We start from the raw sequence: 24,272 nt of genomic DNA on the forward strand, positions 1-24,272 counted from the left end.
TGCTTTAAATGCCATGATTTAATTTCATTCCAAGATAAAACAATTGTGGACTAATCATCTGGATGGGGTATGACAGTGTTGAAAAATATGAGCCATACAATGCCAGTCTGAATATTCTTAGGTCATAATCTTTAGTAAGTGAAAGCATGATTTAATGTGTCCATATCAAAAGCAAACCCATAAATAAATCTTTATCTTTTTGATGTTCTTCATTTATAACCTGAAAATTGTAGATGTTCCTGTCATAAGAAGAAATGGTCTTGGCAAAAAAATTGTCGAACAATGCCATTGCAAGCCACACTTGTGAAAACAGTTAAAAACTAAGAGAGACTAAAGCATAGCAGTTACTCAGAACTTAGTGACAATTTCATATGGTTAACAGGGGCTCCCAACCAATGGTTAGATGAATACATTAGGATCCATATTTACTAACCTTGACGGCTCTCATTCTTTTAGTAATAAACATATTTGGCCAGTGACTATAAATATTTTAACTACCTTCTAATATAAGACATGGAGTTACATTTATAAACTAATTTTTCAGTTTTGCAATTGCAATTTTAAGGTAATATATTCATCTAAGAGGGTTACAGAAACCAAAATCTGTTGGCAATATTTCATGAGTTCCTACAACTTTTGAGAATACACATGATGCTGATGAATTAACTTATATTTTAGAAATGTAAAAAAAAAGTCATCAGCGTAAGTGTGTACATGCATTCAAAACAGCTTTGTTGAATTGATTGGACTTCTAATGTAAACACACCTAAATGTATTAACTGTAGTTATAACTCACAAAAGAAAGTTTGCAATCACAAACCACTTAAATTCATCAGACCCTTGCAATTTCACAGTACATTTCTACTAATTAATAACATATTTGTTCAAATCTTTCAGGCATTTTAACTATTTGAGGTGAGATGCTTTTAATATTGTATGCAGAAATAAAGAAAAGCCCTACATATTCTGAACAACATAAACCATCTGGCACTTATTGATATCCCACCTTCCACATATGACATGGATTTTGTGACGTTTTGATAAGATTTATAGCAGAATCCATTATATTCAACCATGGCATTTGGAAGGGGTTTTGTATGTGTAACTTGCATATTTGTTCCTTATACGCAGTCTTTTAGTATGGACTATTGTACCATCACTGATCAGATCAAGCGCTTTGCATCCATTCAGCACCTGGTCTCAGTGTTTGCTCTTTGCTGACTAAAAAGAAGACCATGTTGGCAGCAGAGATTTTAAGACGTTATTCTATTTGTGCATTATCACACCCTAATGAGGCTTTTACCACCATGGATAAGGCAGTAAGAAGCCCATAAATACAACAGGTTAGTATTTTTTGTCGAATAGTAGATTGTTTCCCCTTGTGATTTCATGCTCCTTCTCATTTAAGTCAGTGAAGAAATCAGATGTTGAAAACTTAATGGCAATATGGATCAATTTATTCTCCAAAGGTGAATATTCAAAGACAAATAAGTCTTGAACCAGTGAGCATGACATCAATGCTTGTCTTGCATACATTGTATTTGTAGCCATAGTTAGAAATAAGCGATTCTTTTGGTTTGTATCAACAGACAAACTGGACAGATGTTCGCCCAGTTAAATGCCGATGTATCTTTTTCAGGAGCAACAAATACAAATGCATTCTCTCACTGAATTAAACTCTCTCCACCATTCAGACACTGAAACACGTTCAATGAATGACATCCATCAGGCCAAATACAGATATTAACTGCCTTTCAAATGGCCCGAGAGGCTTACTGAGGCTGTGCATCATATCAGGCCAGCCTCAAAGGGAGCACACGGCATCCATTTCAGCTCCTCTCGCTCCTTTTTTTCATCTAGAAGGTCGTAGGTTAAAAATGTACCACTCTGCCACAAAAAGCAAAAAATGACACATAATTACCTTTGTCTTCTTCAAGGAACATGTGTAGAACCAAACTGTCTCCGTTCATGAACTGCATATAACACCAGCACACAGACATACAGTTGCTTACCTCAGATATTCCTGATCAGGACAAGATGTGGACAAAGACAATTGCCAGACCAATATTCAGCAGAATGACCATGCAGATCATAACAGTGTTTGGGCCCTAAAACAATAACAACAACAACAACAACAAAAAAACAACAACAACATAAAAACAACCTTAAAGACCTGTGCACTCTAAACTATGTAAACCATAACTTGAGGATGGCGCATTAATTAAAACTCTCGAATGTGTCCTCAGTAGGGGGCTGCTTGAAGTCAGTTTAGTACCGGTTGCCTGGAGGGAGCAAGAGAGGTTTTGTGAATGTGTGAGTCTGTCATTTTGAGGATCGGTCTTGCAGTCTTGAAAAATGCAGTCATGGGGCTGGAGTCAGGGCTGCTTTTGAAGTGCATTTCAGCCCGTGTCAGACATAGTTTTCTCGCCTCCGCGCTCAGAATAGGAACGGCTACTCTGAGGGAGAAAGAGTTCCTCACACTACGCGGAGGAGCATGGCCACTGTGCTGAAAGATTGTCCTAGTCTTGACACACAGTCTGGGAGGGTCAGGAATTCATGCTAATTCAAGAGCATCTGTTTAGCATCTGTTCAGTAAACATTCTCATACCCACAGCACAGGCTGTGCTGCAGCAAATATAGGATGTGACAGTAGCATTGGGTATTGCTGGATGCAACATAAAACCAGCTCATTTTCTTTTGTAATATGTATAAACAGGGTTTTTTCCTGATGTCATTAACACGTGCCACTGATCTAATCCACTTGGTTCTTTTTTTTCCCCTAATGTTTCTTTCTTAATGGCTCATGTTTGAAAATAATTTATATTTAGTCACTGTTAAAACCGACGTCAATAATTTAGACAAGCCATTGTTTAAAAAACAAGTCAGCAACTAGATGGTCTCTGGTTCAAATCCCAGGGCTGACTCATTCATGGTTAGTGACTGGACTGCAAAGTTGGTACTGGGATCCTAGATACAATCCCAGTCTGCCTTGGGGAGAGCCCATTACCCAGCAATGCTCTGCTTAGCAACGCTGTGCTCCTCCCATGCCAGCATGTTTATGCAGCAAAATAACAAATTTCCACTGTTTAATAAATAAAGTGTGGTTAGCTATGGATATCCTCCTTAAATCAAGTTTATAGTGGAAGAAAATTCTGTTCTGTGCTCCTCTGGAAATCAGAAATAACTGCTTTTGAGAATGCGATTACCCTGTAGTTGGAAATGTCCTCAAGCTTTTTTGGAAGCTTAAACACCTGAGCCTAATAGCACAGTTATGGAGATGTAAGAGTCAGGCAGACAAGAGCAGGGAGAGAGAGCTCAGATGCCAGCTCTGTTTACAATGTATTTAGAGCCTTGAAAAATGCTGAATTTTGATTTATGATGGAACAATGGGTGCACAGCAATATTTATTTAATGTAACTGTCTTGGAATATTTTGCTGCATTTTAGGCCATTTTATGATAGACATTTTGCAGCTAACTGAAGCATAAATGTGATATAATCTTTTATAGAATAGTCCATGAATATTCGATTTGGTTTGTCTTACCTCTTCTCGTTCTGTGGACCTGGCCACCTCACTGGAGCCTTTCACCACAGACCTTTGCTTCAGCTCTGCTTTGGGTTCCACCTTAGCAGATGGCTTAGCGATAGCTTTGGGTTCTGGTATTGGCACAGGTTTAGGTTCAGGCTTAGCCACAGGTTTGGGAGCTGGGCTAGGTTCTTGTTTTGGAGTCGGGGTAGCTTCCCATCTCGTTCTCGGGCCTGGGCTAGGTTCTCGTCTTGCTGCCAGACTCGGTTCTCGTCTTCTGGCTGGGCTTGGTTCACGTCTTCCAGCTGGGCTAGCTTCCCGTACCACGGCCGGGCTAGGTTCTCGTATTCTGGCCGGGCTTGGTTCACGTCTTCCAGCTGGGCTAGGTTCCCGTACCACGGCCGGGCTAGGTTCTAGTCTTGGGACTGGGCTAGGTTCTCGTTTTGGAAGAGGCTTAGCATCTGCTTTGTTAGTTGATTCCCTCTCCTCGCTGTCCTCCTGCTTGCTCTCTGACGTCAAGGCTTGGCGCTCGGCCGTGGGCTCCTTGACCTCGACCTTCTCCTCAGCAGCTTTGAGCTCTGGGGTCACAGTGGAGGACACAGTGGAGGCAGGGGGAGGAGCTTCTTCTTCATCAGTGGTGAAGGTGAAGCTGGTCCTTACTGGAGCTGTGGTGACAGGGGCATACTCTGCTGGTGTGGGTTCTGCGTCCGTCTTCTGTAGGGGCCCAATCTCCAGATCGGAGCCCTGCTCACCTCTGGTGCTCCGACGGCTGCCAGGTGACTGGGCCAGGCCCTTGCCACCGGGAGCTGTGGGCTCCTCTTGCTCTGGAGGCGGCGGAGGTGGGGCGGGGGCGGATGACGGGGTGGCAGGTCGGCTGCTCGACCTGCTCCCAGGATGGCTGCTCCTGGCCCCATTCCAGCTACCTGGGCTGAGGAAGTCGGGGTCGGGGCTGGCAGTGGTAGCCAGCCTGGGTGAGGGTGTACGTGCTGGGCTGACGCTGGCCTTCAGGCTCTCCATCTCCTGCTTAAAGGGGCTCTCTGGAGGGGTCTCCTTCACCAGAAGCAACTCATGCATGCCTGTTTCAGCGTTCTCATTGCTCTCAGCAATCTCCTGCAAAGCTCGCTTTTTCAAGTACTCCGGTCCTAGGAGGAAGGGCAGAAAGAACATTTATTACTGTGTTATAATGCATCATATCTATGTGTATCCCCAGTTTGTTTACTATAAAATGGTTTATGGTGGCATGGAATTGGTTTTGGTTTCCCCTAAATTATTGTTAACATTTATTCCATTTGGAGTAGTGTTAATGTGCTATTATCATAAAAGGCCTGCAAATTAAGTGTAGGCAGATCAAGTGTCATAGTAATTATATGAATTTAAGTGCCTATAATGGAGTCCAGGCATAACTAAAAATCTAATTTCAACAGAAAAAAAAAAAAACTTGTTCAGTTCACATTACAACAATACACCATTTCCCTGAATAAGTGATATTGTTATGATGCATTCAGGTATGTCTACTGTGTTTCATGTCTGAAACAATTCAGGGGTGCAGACACTACTGATTCTGATGGGATGAGTCATGTCCATATTTACAATACCTCACTCCCTCCCATGTGTCCCTCGACAGAAAACAAGTCAACACAATGAATAAAACTTACCCACTAAGGAACGTATGAACAAGATGATTACTCATAGGGCTTTCTTTTCCAAAGGTAGAAAGCAGTCTTGTATTAAGAAAGCTCTACAGTATATACATTGACTGTGACAGAGAAATACAAATCCATGGCAACCGAACAGCAGACAAAGTTTGGCGCTGACTGATAGCTCACGCTGACCCTGAGTTAAACAACATTACAGTGAGAGATACAGACTGCTGCTGAAATGGTGACATTTGTCAGAATTACACTCCTCATATTAGAGACATATTACAGAAGAATGGCATGAAATCAATGACATTCAAGACCACAAGAATATGTATTACACATCTAATAAAAATCTCACAAAAACACAGGACATACAAGTGAAAGCTTAGAAATATAATAGATATTTTCAATATTTCTAAATTTGGATGTCGTGTGACTAGGTATATGAGTGCGCGGATTTTTTTGCTCTCATCAATGGGAGGTATATGTGGCTTGGACAGCCACCTCACGTGACAACGTGTAATTTGTCTCAACGTGAAGTCATGAAAAATCTGAGCCGTGCTTCTAAGGCAGACTGTCAGACTGCTCCGTTCATAGCAGAGACATGATCCTTCATCACGCCAAGGCAGGCCTTTTTTTTTTTTAGACTCTTAAAGGTGACACTGCTATGTTGAACTTGAACCCTGGATTAGCCACCGTACACTTACTGCATATGCTGGAAGATCAGCATCTGTCTTTCCTGAGGCGGCTCTTATCTCGATACTGAATGAGACTTCCCAAGTCAGCAGTTACCAGTCTTGTCAATAATAGTGCTAAGATTTTGTTCCGTCAAAGAGCTTCCAGGGGTTGTTCCAGAAGCCAGAACATACTTTGTGTGAATAAAACTAGGAAAAACTAAATTATGCAATCTAAACATTTTTTGAAATGAGGAATTTATGGTTATCACTGCTGCCTAGAATAAACTGAACACCTCTGAGATTCCTACACATACCTGGTTGATAGAATGAAGGCGAGAGCTCTCTGGCAACCACTCGCGCAACACCGGACTCGTTGCTGGAAGCTCGTGCTGCGTGCTCTGCAGCCTCTCCTTTACTCTTAGCATGGGCGGCTCTGCAGATTAAAAAATCCCAATCAATTATTCTCCCGGTGCATTCCAACGGAAAACCTGAGATATGGTCTCAGTGAAACAGCATAATCCTGCATCTGAAGGAGACATGAGAGACTCGGTTGGTCCGTTGTGGTGATAGATATCAGTCCCTGTGTTATATGAGAGCAGGAGAATTTTATTTTTTCATTGGAAAGGCATGTTGTAAGCAAGCAATGCAATTAAAATGAATACTTCACAGTCTTAAGAACAGTATTTCATAATGTTGTTTTGTGATGACACTGTAACCAGTGACTGAACACTTAATGGAGCAAAAACAAAATGAGAATCAAAATACCAATACTCCAAATATACCATATGCTCAGGGGAAAGCAGACCTATAAATGTAATCTGGCGTGGCAGTGATTCAAGATCCCACCGCAAAAGGAAAGCTCTGTTTATCCTGCTATATTATCTGACTGCCTTTCATTCTGTGGTTCACTGCAAAGTTTAGGATATTAGTTTAGCAGTGAGGCATGTTGTACCTAAGAAAACAAAACGCTTTATATGTTTTGCAATAATTCTTAATGAATTGCTACATTCAAGCCTGTTTACAGGATACCTGGTGATTAGTCTTAGTTTGGATTCAACTTATTCAGTTTAGTATGTCATGAAGTATGGGGAAAAAGGTTTGATTGACAGTGGTAAACCCCACCTCATTTATGATTAGGTGATTTGCTAGCAGAACATGACTGATGTGTGCATAAACTAAGCACATCTCCAAATGGGAGAGTAGCTTCACTTAAATGGCATTACCAAATGTGAAATGCACTCTTGGTGTTCACCACTAAGGTGGTTGTGCTGTATTTTTGATGACTGGGTCTATTAATAATTGACTATTATTTTATTATTAATAATTGAAGTATCGGTCACAAGGTTAGTCTCTCGGATATGGTCAAGGCCTTAGAAATTCCCACATATGCACTTTTTTTTTTCTTTTTCTTTTTTTTTTTAGCTTGGAAACAGAGATTATTGTTAAAGACCATTCATGTTATCTTGTTGGTGATCTCTCATATAGCAACGCACAGCCTTAACATTTCAAGACATCCCCTTTTCTTTATTTGGAAGATGCAGTTGTCTGCTCTATTTATAAGCACAGCCGCTCAGCACTAAAGAACCCCTCTCTGTACCACGTTCAGGTAGTAATGGAAATCTGGGAAAAAAACAAAACATGACATTTCAAGGCACCTGCAGACCGAGTGTGTTTAGGCTGTTTGAGGGTTGAAGGTCAGGCGTGAGGCGAGGGTTGTGCAGTAGAGGGTGTACTCTTCAGACATCATGCTGGTGTAGAAATAAATTATTTCAACACCCAGGTCCTGACAATGACCGAGGTCGCCCTGGGGAAAGGAGCACCACTCCGCAGGCTTGGCACCTGAGTGGGGAGCTGATTATTTGTGCCAAATGTTTGTTTGTAGCTATGTATTATAATCATGCCCAAAGCATGCTGGCTCAGAAAAGCACCTAAGCAAGAAAATAAAATGACTGTAATAAAATCAGCATTATTTTATGCTGTATTGAATCGCTGTTTATTAGAAGTAAACCCCATCTAACTATGCCAAGAAAATAAATTAAACTCTTTATCAGAGCATCTATATGAAACCTTTTAATTATATTTAGGTTAAAAAAGATAATTTATTTTGTTTTAACTCAGAGTTATTAATCAAAAACAGTGTTGCAGTGTTTCAAATAGGCAAGCATCCTTGGGCATAAATGAGTTTGAACCTTACAGATTGTGATTACTGTGGGAATACTTAACATGCTGTAACGTTACCCAGGAGTTTAAAATAGCCTGGGTCCACTTTAAGACAGTGTTTCGAAGGCCCTTCCCAATGGAACCGTTAAGAAGGGCTCAGAACTCTCTGCAGTGGATCTTAGATCTACACCTGTCCACAACCAATCAGCATAGTTCCAGGCTCCTCCATGGTTACTTAGCTTGGAGGTGATTGATACTATGATACAGCTGGCTCCTGTCGTAGGAAAAATGGTCACTGCCATTACCGGTTACTTAGAAAAACTTAAACACAAGGCTTCACTTACTGGGTCTACATACACAGTAAGATTCTTCTATTTAAATATTTATGGTTACATTTCTCACCACAGTTAATTCTTATGTTTCTGGAATGCTTTTCAAAAGTACAAACAGGACCATCCATATTAGTTTTGAGCTTGTCTTTGATGTTACAAATATGATACTGGGAGTTAAACTCTAATGTTGAAGTTTGCTTCAAATGTGTAGCTCATATTAGCACCAACAATTTTAGGTTGTGGAAGCAAAACCCCATTTCTTCGTTTCTTCCTCCTTGTCATACATGGTTTGAGCAGAGGAATGGTGTAGACGTGGATTATTAGATCCTATGTTTTCCAGCTCTCGCTGATGCCACTCTACAGTCAGTCAACACAGACTCAGTTCTCCCAGCAAAGCCACTTAGCGTGGCCTAGAAGTCACTGATACTGTTATACAGCTGGCTGCTACTACCGGAGGAATACCTCTGATTACTGGGCTGTACTGCCTAAGGTTTGAACCATTACAGGACACAATCAAATAAGCCTGTACCAGCATCTCACTGACACACAGAGGTTTACCAAGCTTCGATGGTTCATTCATCATTTAAATTTTCAGGATAATGTTCCAAGCCACTCCCATGTCCTGGCTTAACCTTCTCTACTGGCATGCTGGAGTCAACCATTAACAAACAAAATGTAATTATTAGTCATGGATAGTATGAACATAATGAAAGAAGTAAAACCATAAACTATCTGGGAATAGACTGAGTAGAGCTGGTTTTGTCCATGCCTGCGTTATCACGTTGCCAAGCAGTGCGTGGAGAAACATTTGACAGAAGCCACTTCTTACAGACAAGCTGCAGCAAGTCAGCGACTCAGTCTAAGCATGTGGCGAGGGTGAAGCCTCGTGGTAAAATCCCCCTCAGACACCAGAACTGTGAGAACATAAAAGCTGCAAAGCCGAGTCACTGCAGATGGCAGGCCAGTTCTGGGTGCTGCTGCTGCTGGGTCATCTCAGAACAGGAGCAGTCCTAAAACATGCAGTGGGAATTGTTAAGAAAGCCCAGTTCAGTGGTTAGGTTTTTTGACTTGTAAACGGGAGGTTGTTGGTTCAAGCCCCCCCCTGCCAAGTTGCCCCTGAGCCAGGAGCTGTAGACCTTCTGAGGAGAGCATGTTCTATGCTGCTTGCTTCAGGACAGTGTATTAGAAATACTGTGGTTCTAAAATAGGTTTTAACATAAGCCTCAAGTCATGTATACACTACCTCATGGCAATTAATATCAATGCCATATCCTTGAAAATAGAGCAAGTGGTCATGATATATTTTGCCATGTAGCATAGAATACACTAGGGTGTTCTTTATAGCAGTAAATAATGTTATGTGAAGCTGGGCTGGCACAGAGACAGAGAGAGAAAACACCAGATAAAGGCTAGGTGTTGTACATGTATACACTGCAAGAGGTGCCACTTATTTGCAGGCAGAGTAATATTTATATCTGCTGAAAGATCTGACACCACTGCTGACGCAAGGGTTCACATAGCTCTCTGCATGTGTGTGGTTTTAACCAGGAACACTGCCACAGAAGTCCCGTACAGCCAATTCACCAGGATTAAACTCCTTCACACTGACTTCTTCAATTGTTTCCAAAGTAGCCCTGGAATATCCCTCATTATGCTTAAACTAACGCTATGAACTATAAAAGAAACAGGCAGACTCTGATTGAAGAAACCCTTATTAACCCTCCATTGGGCTTTTCTGTCCAGTTCTCTTTAATTAAATGCTAATTGTTTCATTAGGTCCAGAGGTCTTTCAACTGCTTGCCTTTTGTTTTACAAGAAACAAAGCGAAGATGAATGATTTGTGAATGAAACTGTACAATTGCTCATCTACCCTAACAGCCACAGGAAAAAAACTCAATAAATCAAGCACCAAAAAAAGATTGCAATCTCTAACAGTGCTTCACTAATCTCTAATCAACAGTGCTTAACAGGGAGCACAGTGTAACTACACTGGCACTCTAAAATGGGGCACCCCAGCTCATTGTGAGTGTCTGGGAGCTGGGAGCTATCAGCTGTTGCATTCCCCTGCAATTGTGATACAGCAACAGTGCTTGTCCATATTTAGGCAGGCCTCCCTTCTCACACCAGGGGCCGCATGCGTCATTTACACCCAGTTCTGTGGCCTCAGAGGAGCCTCGCCTTCCAGAGTGCACCAGGCCCTGCTCAAAATACACTGTGGCTGGTCGACGGGCCCAGGGCCCTGCTCGTCAGCTGGAGACTTCACTTTTGACCTCAGTGGGATGGCAGCCTGTGCACCTAGCTGAGGAGGAAGTGCCCTCATAAGATAAGGGTTCGTTCGTTTCAAACATACACATGGGGGTAGGGGGTGTGGAGACCCCAGGGCCCATGCCTAGTAGGGGCCCCCTGCTGAGATGCTTCTTGGATAATGAAAAGGGAGTGTAGTGCAAAAAGGTCATTAGCTAACCTGTTCGTATTATTTGGTTCTGGATGGTGGAATACATGGGCTACACTAAACCACAGCAAGTTGAGCAGAGGCAACAATTGGTGAGAAATCTAACATCCGTCATGTTAGCTAGATTATCTGATGTTCTAAATCCATCTTGACCACATTTCAGTGCCTGTCTGTGTCACTGCCTCTGGTGTTGTAGGCTGTCTACCTGGATTTGACCAGGTCCTGTAATGATGGAGGCCACTGTGTCTGTTTTATGTTTGAATAGGCCTTAGAGTGATGTATAACACTATGTCTATTTTATTTTTAAATAGGATAGGATAGGACAGATCACCTGTGTTACAGTTGTAAAAGGTAAAATGACATCATCAGCAGGGCGCCACGAGAATGATCCACCCCCTCTATGCTGCGATTCTAGCTCCGCCCCCTGCGTTCAAATGAATGACAGATGCCAAATGAATAGCTGTGGATGGCATGTGCACATACAATATAACATCCCTCTCAAGATAAGAAATTTCCAATGCCTGAGATTTGAGAGTTTGGGGGGGGGGTTAGGGGCATGTGGGTTATGTGGACCCGGTGCTAATCTAACCATCAGCACGCCTCATTGGCTTATATAAATCATGCACTGGGAGGGCTCAGCCATTTAGATTTCAGCTTTCATTTGTTATTGCCACAGCAACAAAGCAATAAACTCCACTATATCAACTATTATGCCAGTGTTTTATGATGCGTGAGGTCTGATTGGTTGGGCTTTAGATTGTGCGATCTGTCCAAATGCAGGAGACTTGAAAGAGACTTTTATTGCTGTTATTAATATAACTCTGAAAGAGGTAAATTGACAGATGTGGTCACATTTCCAGAGGATTTTTCAGTGAGGAATAGGTCACGTTTGTGAATGGGACCAGGAAACGCTCCTCTAGAAATGTTCAACCAAGGAAAGTCTGGACAAAGTACGGAGAATGCTAAAAGATTGAGGTGTGCACACTAAAAAGCACATTTCTTCTTGCTGTAATTCCCCATCATCTTTGGAATTTCAAGTAGAGCAGCACAAAGGAATATTAGCATTTCAGGCCAGCGCTTTTGTTAAGGGCGTCAGGGTAACAAATGCGCATATAAATGGCCCATATCTGTGTGCTGCTCTGGGTGGGATTCGGAGGTTTAGAAATAAGAGAAAAAAGAAAGAAAAACTTTTTGATTTTTTGTTTAAAAAAAAAAATCAAAGCAACGAAAGCAAAACCATTGGGATATACAGTATCACATTAGCATTCAAATGTCTCCTGCGATTTTACCCGTGCTGTCAATCTGTGGCAAAAAAAAACCCCTACCTAGCTCTTGCCATGTGCTAACAAACAATAGCATATTTGAGAGAGAAAGCGCGGGGGGGGAGGGGATAACGAGAGAGAGAGAGAGAGAGAGAGAGAGAAAGAGAGAGAAAAACAGTCCCCAGGTGAATCAGGGACCACCTCGGCGCAAAATCGGCTGCCTCCCAAATATCTCACCCCACTGCGGCGTAAACAGTCCCCCGGAGAATCTACACGCAGCCTTGCCCCAGGCATGCTGAGAGGGAGCAGAAACCCACTGACATTCATAAATCTGCTTGTCTCGCGCGTAAAATATTTAGATTTCCCTGTGCCACTGACAGGCTCTGTAGCTCGTCATCTGGATGCTCACTGTTATAAACAGGGGGCTCGGGTCAGGTGCTGCGCCTTTGATAAAATCTCCCCTCCTTGTAAGGAGATGCGCAAAGCGCAGCAAAACAGCGCTGCCCTCGCCGAGTTCTAAGCTACACTCCCCTAGGCTTAGTAAGAAACTACGTGATGCCTAGATATAAGAAAGTAGTACATCAGTTGTTCGTGAGAAAGAGCGTTGGCAAAAGATGGAATCAGGGATGAATGGTGTGGGAAAAAAAACACTCATACTCATAAAAAAACAACAACACACAACACCAGAAATATGCCACCACGCTTCTCTAAACATCTTTTTGTTGTCAGTATGTTAGCAGCAAGGACAATCGATCTATCAGCCTTCATTTGCTGATCTTGCTAAGTTGATTTATGAAAAAAAAAAAATTAATGAAAAAATTTTGCCCCATTTTTAATATCGTTAACTAAGCAAGGCAACTATTATTGAAATGCAAATCGATTAATCATCTTATATGAAATTACTCATGCCTCTTCTCTTAAAGGCTTTTGTAATCTTAAAGGGCTATCTGATTGGGGTGATGCTAATAGCTACCAGTGGAAAGCTAATGAGGAGTGCTTGCTTTATGACTTTTGTGGGGTCTTAAGCCATATTTAGGTGAACTGCACCATTAATAAAGATAAGTAAAAGGTTTACAACCACACGCCAATGCAAATGTAGTGTAAGGAGACAATCTGACTCCTTGTCCCATTACCACAAAGTCAGGTGTGCACCTTGTAAACTAACTCTGTGGCACGTCAGACTACAATGAACTCAGCCGGTAACTTTTGGGCTTCCCGTAATTCCTAGGGCAGGTGGCCAAAGAGAGAGAGCAAAGGGGCCCTTCTGTGCTGCTGCTGCCTAAATGCTAATGATCGCATGAATGGCCAGTCTGTGCCTTTAACCAGAACTATGGGGAGAAACCATGTGGCATTAATTAAGATGAGAATGTGCCCAGATTCAACTATGTGGTCGTGTTTGTTTGTTTGTTTGTTCATTTACCCGGTAGGAATCTAAGGTCACTTAACAGACAGTGACAGAACAGAGAGTCATACTGAGAGTACAGACATGTGTTGGTTAAACCTGAGGTCATAAAACATGAAGCAGTGGCATTTTGCTAGGGGCATAGCTCTTACTGAGACTATAGTTATGCTAGTTGGTCACTTTCAGGATTTTATACCATGCCACATTTTTCTCTAAACCCTTCATGAAGGCTTGGGCCTAGGTTGTCTACCAAGAGGGAAAGATTATTATAGCACAGCAGATTCTTATAATATTATGATCTAATTAATATTATTTATATTCTAATATCAATATTACAGCAGTTCTGAAGAGCCACAGAAATAGCACCTTAGTGTTGTTCCTTCCACAAGCAGTCTGAATCATCCCAATCGTGGCTGGATAATTAGCTGCCAAGCTGAAATAGATCAATTTAAACAGTGAAGTGACTAAGCAGTGCACTGCTGTTATTTCCAGAACAAGCCCTTTGTATTCTAGATTGCAGCGTACCTTTAGGACGTCTAGAAATTTCTACTGCATCCCAAAGATATTTGACCAGAGCTGTGCGCACTACTGACCAGCACACCGTCCACACTACTGACCAGCCCACACTGACCTGGAGCCAGCGATCTCTGCTTTCTGTTTGGCGATGGCAGCAGCTCTCTGCGCCCCCTCCACGCTCCTCTCCACCTTCTGCTTGGTCTTGGCACCCTTCAGTTGGATCATCTTCTTCTTGACGACTTTGACCAGCACGTTGTGCTGATACTTGCCCTCCTCTCTACCGCCGTCGGCAAAGGTGGTGCAGCCGTAGCCATGCCGCTGGTTGTCCAGCCACTCGCCCTCGTACTTGAGGCCGCTGGAGCGCTCACTGACGCCATAGCCAAAGCGCTTGTCGTTCTTCCACTCCCCCGTGTACACCTCGGTGGTGGTGGCGTCGATGTCGGCCTCGGCGGGCGGTGGGAAGGCGTGGCCCTCGCACTCTCCCTCGCTCTCGCCCAGGCTGGCCACAGAGTTGGCGTCGCTCGCCGCCGAGCTGAGCGCCGACTCGCTGCGCAGGAAGCTGATGCGGCTCCTCTGGCTGGAGAGTGACGTGCGCGAGTCCGAGCGCGACAGCTTGCCGAGCAGCGAGCCTCGCCGGAACAGGCCCTTCTTCTTCGGCTTCAGCAGCTCAGGGTCGGCGTGCAGCGTCAGGGCGAAGCCTCCACGGTTCGGCCCCGCAGGTGCTGCTGCCCCGCCCGCCGCGTCCTGGCCCGGGCCTCCACCTGTGGTGACGACGTGCGGGGTGTCCAGCTGCAGCAATGCGCCGTTGCTGTGTTCACTGCGCAGGGACGACAGCGAGTTGCGCAGGGGGGAGCGCACCACCGCCGCCATGCCGTAGGGGACGCTCTGCCGCACCCCGTAGCCATGACGCATGCCTCCGGTGAACTGTCCCTGGTAGGTGCCTGCAGAGTCAGGGATGGGTCAACATTCAGCATCGGCAGGGTTAACCCAGCACGTGATCCATGCTGTGCACATCCATCTAAGCCTTAGCTATGTATCATTTGAATCTGTATCCGTTTGAGTCCTTATCTTTATACAAACTAGCCCATTTCATGAAGTGTGTGACAAAGTAAACTCACACTAAAGTGTTCTTTCACCATTGAAATGATTTAGAACAATTTTAGAAACGCTTCAGCCTGTCTCCATTCTACCAGCGTTGTGGCTGCGTCACGGCACTCTCAGCTAAGAAAACATCTCTCTGTGCATCAAATAAACCTTCAATGACAATCCTGCACCTTTTAGATCTGTAACCTGTATCCATGAAAAGCACACATAGAAACAAAACAGCACGTGTGGCTGTATATGTGAGTCCCATGGCCAGGCCACACAGAGTGGGCTCATCAGGCCTGGGTCACGGGCAGAGTCAGCAGGGCACAGTCAGGGTTATTTGTGTGTTCTTATAAACGGTGCTTCACCAGCAGGGTTGCATTACATACGGCAGAATGATGACTCAGCTGCCAGTAACTACAGACTCACTCACGTTATAAGAGAAACACACTCAGCTTGCATATGCATGTAGACTGATTACATTTGTAAGGAAAATGCTGTTTTTAAATCATAGGCTACTGTGACCTACTTTTGCTCCCATTATTGGGATACTGGTGACCAACCTGCTACATATTAGTTATCTTTTTATAAGCGAAGATTAGCTTTTTGAACTTTGGTGTTACAATATAATTATGTTGATTGTTCCGAATAAGACAGGTTAAATGTAACAGCCTAGATCTTCAGCGACAGGCTGCAGTGCAGTATGAAGAGAAACACATGCTGCTGAAGAGGGTACCTGCAACAAAAAAGTGTCTGCATTTGCCATACAAGCACCTGTGTGGATAGTATCACTGCAACAGCTACTGTTTACCTTATGCAGTGTTACTTCCTTAGATCATTTAAAGTGACTTACTACATGAGAGGAGTGTAAGACTTCAGAACCATGGGACTATATTGGGATCACATTGTTCATATGATTGTTGTAACAACTGCCGTACAAAGCTCATGTCTGAAGTGACACACTGTAATACAGATGTTTCCATGGAGTATTCGTCTGGCATACCAAATAAATTACATTAAACAGCATGAGATCATACAGAAACATGATCCAAGCAATGCCTCGTTACCAGCGTATATTGCTCTTGTTGATTTTTTTTTTAATGAAATGCACCCAACGACAGTTTTCCACATTTTGTTTCAAGTGGTAAATCACTGGCCCGGTGCCAGGCACAAGGTTGGCCACACGGATGATCACAACAAGATGAAATTTCCTGTGCCAGCCAGAGCACAACAGAAACGCAGCTCAGCGTGATCTTTGATTTAAAGATAAAATGTTATTTAACATACTATTAATATCAAGGGAATAATGCACAGCGGAACTTTACATTCCCACCCACACCCTCTGGAATGCACAGAGAGAACAAGAATTCGTGACACCTTTAATTTGGCAGCCTTGTTTCCCTTTTCTTTGGCACGTGCTCCCTGGCGATGGGCATTTAACCAACAGGCCATCTGTGGGCACACTGGAGTTCCACGGTTATTAGATAGGCAAATGGGTTTCTGTTGGAGTTACTACATGGTTTCCTTGGTTACTACTCAGTTTCCTCCCGAGGACCGGTCATCTTTAAAAACCCCAGTGGTCTGCGTAATGTGACCTGCGTTTTTGCCTCTCTGGGGCCTCCGCGTTATGTTACAGAGAAGTCACGTCTTTAAATGTCAAGTCACAATGCAACTTTTCGTGGCGGCCTGCGAGAGAGTACAGCTGAAATAGGTAAGCTAAACAGGTTTAGTATTCCCACCTACCTCCATCGGCATAGGTCTCCGTTCCGTATCCGTCCTGTAGTCCGTTATTCCAGGTTCCCTCGTACTTCGCGCCGCTTCCCAAACTAATGCGCGTACCATATCTCCCTTTAAAACCGTGCGTCCACTCTCCCTTGTAAACCCAGTGACCCTTGGCCTCGATACCCAAACCGTGGCGTTTTCCCTGGGACCAGTATCCTTCGTATGTGTTTCCACTTGGCCAAGTGTAGACTCCTACCACCTCGAACCCGTAATTCCAGGAGCCGGAGAATTCCCCTTGGCCTTTGGGTCCTGTGCAGATTCCGTGTCCGTGGGCTTTGCCTCCTTCCCAGCCTCCGCAGTAAGCCCCGCCGTCATCGAACTCAAAGCGACCTCCACTCATCTTTTTGAATCAAAGTAATTAAAATCGTTATTCTAACTAACTAGTGGGACTAGTGGGAGTGACCTCCTCAAACCGCCGCTTCCGCTAAATAAGTAGACCTCGTGTAAGGATATTCGCAAAGTGTGGATCCGTTTTTTTGGACTTCTGTCATTGTTGGCAAACGAAAACGCGCATCACTTGTTGACAGCCTTATTCCCTTGAACCCAAATTCTTCTTCCTTTATAATCCGTCAAACAGTTTTGCCTAGGGAGAGGGAGGCCGAATTTCTTTGGTTACATGGTTGTCAAGTGATCACTTTTGAACAGAACTGCCGAGCCACGGATCTTTCATGGCTCTCAAGGTGGCTCGACTAACGCCCCTCTCCCTACCTCCCCTCTCTGCGCTATCTCCCCGGCGCTGCGCGCTGCCGCTAGGTATTCTTTAGCAGTCCCAACAAGGCTACCAGATCCCAACGCTGTTCCAAAAATACAGCCCAATCCTTGCTCTCACACAAGGCACTTTAGAAACAGTGCCAGATCATTTGCAGTTTAGCGCATACGAGCATGTGTCTATATCAGCTTTGGTCAAATCTGTGGCAAGATGAGCGTGTTTTGGTTTGTTTGTTTGTTTGTTTGTTTGTTTTTGTCGTTTGGTTTTTTTAAGTTGGATTTGATTAATTTTAGGAACATGCAAACAAAAGACTTTACATTCTGGTCTTGATGGATAGTACTGGACTAGGTTCTGAACTTCAGAGGGTCCCATGGCCAAAGTAAATTCCCCAGTTTATGTCTGTTAATTTACATGCATGACATTGCGCAGACGCGCTTATCTGAGGCCAAAAAACATAATTTTTACATCGGTACATATCGTTCATCTTAGTTTTTCTATTATCCTTGTATATTATGTACCGTATAAACTGTGCACATAAATAATGTTAATATAATAAAAGCACTCTTTTAGTCAAAAACAAAACCATGAAACAAGCAGATTATTTGTCCTAAGACCTTTTTAACGACAATTAAATAATATATTAGAGGGTCACACTCAGTTCACATTATATAAATAATACATAAAGTATGATCAATTTTTACGCTGGTTAATAGAAGATGCTAGTAAATATTTCTAGCTGACTAAGTCAAGTAGCATTCAGAGAAAGTGCTGAAAGGAAAATTTGTGAAATTTAGTATCTTAGCAGAAAACATCCGACCGGCGCGTTTAACGCCGCAATGCTGTTTTGATGTGTATATATTTTTGTTTTACTAAACAGCGGAAAGTGTTGAATGTATTGCTAATCTACTGTACATGCAGTCTTTTCCATTCTGACACCTGGTCAATACTGATAAAAAGAACAGTGCGCCCTCTTGTGTTCAATGCTCTGTAGCAGATTTATACAACTCAAAGGAGCAATAAGTCATTTTACCAATGATTCTTCTTAACATTATGAAATAGACTACAAAGCAATTTGATTTGCACTTTATATTTAAAACATGTAAGAATAATAATTTTCATAAATATTATTTGGCCAGACTCTGCGGGAACAGTTCTCTGGAGTGATCACACTTCATTGTTTGGCAGTCTGATGGAAGAATATGGTTTTGGCCACTGCTGGGAAAACACTACACAGAATTCCTAGAATGAACATTAAAGTTTGGTGGGTAATGGTCTGTGGCTGTTATTCATGGTTTGGCAAGGCCCCTTAGTTCCAGTGAACATTAATGCTACAGAATACAAAGACATTTTTGACAGTCAAGTGGTTCCAACTTGTGGTAACAGTCTGGAGAAGAAGGCTTTTTCCAATTTCACCATTACTGCGCTCCTGTGCTCAAAGAGGGGTCCAAGTTTGGTGTGGAGGAGATCTAGTAGTCTGAACAGAGCCCTGGCTCCAGTCCAACCAAACACCTTTGGGAAGAGTTGGAATGCTGATTGCAAGCCAGGATATCTCATTGGTGCCTGATATCACACATGCTCTTTTTGACTCAATTGGTGCAAATTCAAACATTCCAAGACACATTCCAATATCTTGTGGAAAGCTTTGATTGAAGAGTGATGGCTGTTATATTCCCAAAGGGAAGGCCATATTAATGTTTTGGAATGGGTATATCCAGTAAGCTCAAAAAGGTGTGTCAGGTATCCACATACCACTGGCTATACAGTGTATCATTGCGAGATTCTACTGTCTCCTTGGAGTACTTTGAGATGACAAAACCACGCCCTCTGCTGGTTGAGAATAGGTAAAGCAAGATTGGGCAGAATGGCTGCGAATGAGTAAAATTATTTATTTTAAATCAATAAGACTTAAAACAAAGTGAAAATGACTGTTACCTTTATTACTCAGTCAAAACATCACTACATGTAATGCATATTCCCTTTGCATCCTATAATTACTTTTTAAATGACCAAAAATACCTCTATGCATACTTTACTTATGCGACCCATATTTCAAGCTGCATTTGTGATGTACTCTAACCCTTATCCTCCGGTCTATCACACAGCCAAGGATGGCTTCCGGACACGACTTCACTGCGCATGTTTTCTGTGATGTAACATACTATACGTTTAATTTTGCTCATGCTTCGCTGTGTGTGTGTGTGTGTGTGTGTGTGTGTGTGTGTGTGTGTGTGTGTGTGTGTGTGTGTGTGTGTGTGTGCGCGCGTGTGCAATCCTCATTTGTATGTGCACTGTACAGATGTAGGGTGTCGGGTTCTTTCGGTTTTTAATCTCTCCCGTTGAAGGAAATCAAACGGGACCAAGGAGCGGCTGGGAGCCGACGCAACGACTTTAAATCGACGATGCCCTGTTCGAGGTGGTGAAATCCTTTGCGCCTTGCCATTCTCTCTCACCATCCCTCCCTCTCTCTCTCTCTCTCTCTCTCTCTCTCTCTCTCTCTCTCTCTCTCTCTCTCTCTCTCTCTCTCTCTCTCTCTCCCCGATACCCTCTCGCAGGCACAAAATCCTCTGCCATGGCGTCTTCCAACAATATTACCCCCACCAACTGTAGCTGGTGGCCCATTTCGGCCATGGATGAAGATGGCAAAGTCGCAGACGGAGAGGACGACCACGAGCCCACGACAGAGCACAAGCCTTTCTCCAAAGACAGGCTCGTGCTGTATCACTGGACGCAGTCCTTCAGCTCTCAAAAGGTAAAACAAAAAAACAACATAGCTGGAAAATGGAGATGCTCTTTCTGTACATTGCATGCTATGCAGCGAGATGCTCATACAGCGCGGACATTTAGTTCACCTTCTGTTTGTAATGATGGGTTACTGTGCGCAATGATCCTGCGCGTATCACACCGCTGCAGAACACGGGAGGGAAGCAATAGCTCGACTGGTTCAAAACCCACATCTTAGTACTGCTGATCAATAAGGTTCATGCGCTGTGTTGCACTGGGACTGACTTCGGAGAATAAATCGCCCAATTTGACAGTTCAGCTCATTTCACGTCGTTATAGAGTTGAGGATGGCACTCTTAAATAATTCATTAAAATGAGCCAGCCCAGCTAAAAACAAAAACGATGCAGCCAGACTGAAAAACAAACCGACTGTAATACTCTTGTCAGTTGCATTGCGAACGTGTGGCTGATATTTAGCTGATGCTCTGTGGACAGCGCCAACGGAAATCCGTAAACCGTGTGGTTTAGATGGATGTCACGACTTAGCTCCAGCCAAAAAGGGTCTGGCCACTACATATGAAATTATAATAGCTCATTAATGAAGCTCAATTTTGCTGGTGTTGTATAGATTTGTGTGGCGTTTTATGTTATACATGAAACCAATAAAAGGCCTGTGAAAATACAAAAGGTAAAGGCCTTCAAAATTTCCTTCTGTGGAAATATAGAAAGGTAAAGGTCTACAGAACAGTTGATATTGATAAACTTAAAATCACCAGTTTTCTCTTAAGTGGCTTACAAGAAAATGGAGTAATTTTCATTGAAATAAAAAATAGATATATATTTGATAAATTTTGGATTAAAGGGATTGAGTTTTGTAGACACAAAACATGAGCATTACAGCAAGCAGTGGATTCTTGAGTGTGCCAGATTTCATAAAAAATTTAGTGTACGTCTTTGTGTAAGGACTCAGGCATCAGAAGAAAAAGCGGGCTAAGCAAGATCAAGTGTGAGATACCTCTGCTGACATTTCCATCCTGCATCAAATACGTCTACGTGATATTTGATGCTCTGGACCATGAATTCGCTTAATCTCTGTGCTCCAGCAGAAAGAGACAACTTAATCGGAGGATTACTGCCGCTGTTCCATGGAGCAAAAGGCCCACAGCTGGTCATCTGCAAGGTTTATATAGGTCCCAATGATCCCAAATGAACACTGTAAGAGTTATTTCAGCAGCTGAACTGTTAGTTCTGCTCCAATATTGGCAGTGTTGCTGTGTAGAGCCAATGCAGACCAGTAACTCTTCCTTCCTTGTCTTTACAAATAGCCACGTCAGTGAGAAGGTCTGAAAGGGCAGAGTGTGTTGAGCTGTAAAGTGAAATACAAATAACTAACTTGGGTGAGTTACGCTGGTGCAATACATTAAGGCACTTATTTCCTTTCTTTTCATGTCATTTGAAAGCTCCAGTTATGATTACTTTAAAGTAAAATCAATTTTGGGTTGTTCAGGTAGTCGTAAAACCAGTGCTTGTAGTGCTTCTCATGGCAGATGGGTAGCAGAAAGAAGTTGAACTCCACGCAGATTTCAGTACCCTCATGATTTATCAGGCATCTAGATCTCCATTTCAGTACCCTCATGATTTATCAGGTATCTAGATCTCCATTTCAGTACCCTCATGATTTATCAGGTATCTAGATCTCCATTTCAGTACCCTCATGATTTATCAGGTATCTAGATATCCATTTCAGTACCCTCATGATTTATCAGTTATCTAGATCTCTATTTCAGTAGCCTCATGATTTATCAGGTATCTAGATCTCTGTTTCAGTACCCTCATGATTTATCAGGTATCTAGATCTCTGTTTCAGTACCCTCATGATTTATCAGGTATCTAGATCTCCATTTCCTTCACCAATTCACAGACTTGGTTCTGAAAATTTGTATGTTTTATAAAGACATTAATTAACAAGTGCAACACACTGGCGCTTCCTAATCCTGTGTCTCAAGACTATTTGCTTCTCTTTTGGAAGATGAAATGTAATATTGTGTTTTCCAGTTCCAGACACGCTGTAATTCTACTGCTCCTGTACTGATTTACTTACCACTGCAGTTTGTAGACAGTAGAGATATTTCAGCATCTCTGTCTGCCCTATTTAAAATAATAATGAAGCCTAGCATTATGACTGAGCTATTAGCACTATTAAACTCATTTGTCTAAATGTAATGTAGTTTTATTGATGTTGAATTCATTTTGGACATGAACCATTCTTATGGATATAATTTTTGTGTTTGACTGCATTTTTGCTCCTGCATAAATGCATTATACATAACCTTTAAATATAAATATGGAAATCTTGGGGCAGGATCTCAAACTGCAGAAAGGTCTTCCTTGAAGGAAATTATTAAAATAGCTGGAAAGCAGCGGAAAACAAAGTAAAAAAGTGCTTCAGAATGATTACTTAATGCTTTACACACATGTGCAAACATTACCTTGCATTCTCTGTTAAGGATAAAAGGAAGGAGTAAGAGATAAAGATATCGAGCTGTAAGACACTGCAGCTCAAAGGGCATAAATATGGAATTGTGGTGCTCAGCGTAATTATGTCCACTGAGGTTGCCCTCGTAGGAAAGCCTACCACTGAATCATGCCTTTCCAAGAACAGTCACCCAAATCGAGTTGATCAAAAATGCTGCCTGCATGTATTTATATTAAGGGGAAATAGTGCTTTTACCCGTGATGTCAAATGGTCAAGGGCTGGCGTTTGGCCACCATTCACAGGTCACAGGTCGCTAGTATTACAATCAATGTACATGGCAAGTTTCAGTTTGTCTGATAACCACCTGCCCTCATAATACTCCCAAACCCCACACCTGCACAGAAACAGTGATGATCCTTTGTCCTGAGGACATGCACCGCAGCCATATGGAGGCCCCACGAGCATGCTCAATATTTTTACTCAGGTTCTTCCTAGGAGAGATGGCCTTACCCCAGGCTGCTCTGCAATGGCTTGTGCTGAACGTTGCACTCTGACACAGACAGGAAAGCAGACATTCCGACTTTAAACTGGATTTCTTAATTACATATGTTGCTTGAGCAACTGGGTATCTTTGGGATCTCGAGTAATTCCTTGGCAAGTATTATATGGTGGTCACAAAGCGATGCAGGGAGCAAGGATTAAAGCAGGATGCAGTTGCACGTAGAGTTTTATTAAACAGACCACAGCCAAAGTGGTCAACAACACTAAACTGAGCGGGACAGACGAAAACCGAAACTGAAACCAGAGAAGCAAACACAGCTGAGATTAATGAGATTCATCGCAGAAGCTGAGCAAACTTACACAAAAGCCCAACACCAAAGCAACTGCAACAACAATGCTAACATCACCTCCAGTCAAAGAAAAATAGACAGAATCACGCCAAGGAGGGGGAACTGACCATTTTAAAGTCTTAAATATTGGTAATCTATTTTTAGTAGACATATGCTGCTATTGTGCGTGTGACACTGTGCTACTGTAATGTAAAGTAAAACCCTATTCTCTTTAATTTCAGCCTTTGATGTAAGTGATGCCTTTTGTTTGTGTCACTTATCTGCGGTTGGTTAGGTGTGTTTACGTGATGGGTGCTCTCTGGGCAAAGGAGCACGGCACCAGTGCGCATCGTTCGATATGGACCTTTGCCTTTGAGCTGGAGTGTGTTGTCCGGCAGGTGCGCCTGGTGATTAATGAGAAGGGCCTGCTGTGCGAGGAGCGCGACGTGAGCCTGCCCCTGAGCGAGCACAAGGAGCCCTGGTTCATGAGGCTCAACCTGGGAGAGGAGGTGCCCGTCTTCATCCACGGAGACACCATCGTCAGCGACTACAGCCAAATCATCGAGTACCTGGAGGCCAACTTCACGAGCGGTAAGCGCTGGCTCCACAACACCTCAGTGGCGGTAAGGACAGAGAACAGCGAGGGCGAAATCGAGCGAGGTCACTGGAAAGTTCACCCCATTGTCGTATGTTTTAAGCATG

General features: G+C 43.0%; 2 protein-coding genes across 3 annotated transcripts in view; one reads left to right on the top strand and one right to left on the bottom strand.

Annotated features, from left to right (window-relative positions):
• jph2 (junctophilin 2) lies at positions 1 to 17,589 on the bottom strand. The gene is made up of 6 exons (XM_027011965.3): positions 16,796 to 17,589; positions 14,082 to 14,907; positions 6,157 to 6,275; positions 3,544 to 4,667; positions 2,013 to 2,108; positions 1 to 1,887 (listed from the first exon to the last, which is right to left on the bottom strand). Exons 1-5 carry the CDS (start codon positions 17,172 to 17,174, stop codon positions 2,028 to 2,030), a joined length of 2,529 nt encoding a protein of 842 aa, XP_026867766.2. The 5' UTR covers positions 17,175 to 17,589; the 3' UTR covers positions 1 to 1,887; positions 2,013 to 2,027.
• Positions 16,581 to 24,272, top strand: part of gdap1l1 (ganglioside induced differentiation associated protein 1-like 1) — a 13,988-nt gene continuing 6,296 nt past the window's right edge. The window contains exons 1-3 of one of the 2 annotated variants that reach the window (XM_035521601.2): positions 16,581 to 16,763; positions 20,096 to 20,292; positions 23,969 to 24,161. In XM_035521601.2, the coding sequence (XP_035377494.1) occupies positions 16,706 to 16,763; positions 20,096 to 20,292; positions 23,969 to 24,161 (448 nt within the window). In that variant the 5' untranslated portion in view covers positions 16,581 to 16,705. Of the gene's footprint in view, positions 16,764 to 20,091; positions 20,293 to 23,968; positions 24,162 to 24,272 lie in introns of those variants that run through there. The other variant, XM_035521602.2, reaches the window with a different exon arrangement.

This window comes from Electrophorus electricus, chromosome 21 (genome assembly GCF_041902795.1).
Source record: "Electrophorus electricus isolate QZ-2024a chromosome 21, ASM4190279v1, whole genome shotgun sequence".
Lineage (NCBI taxonomy): Eukaryota > Metazoa > Chordata > Actinopteri > Gymnotiformes > Gymnotidae > Electrophorus > Electrophorus electricus.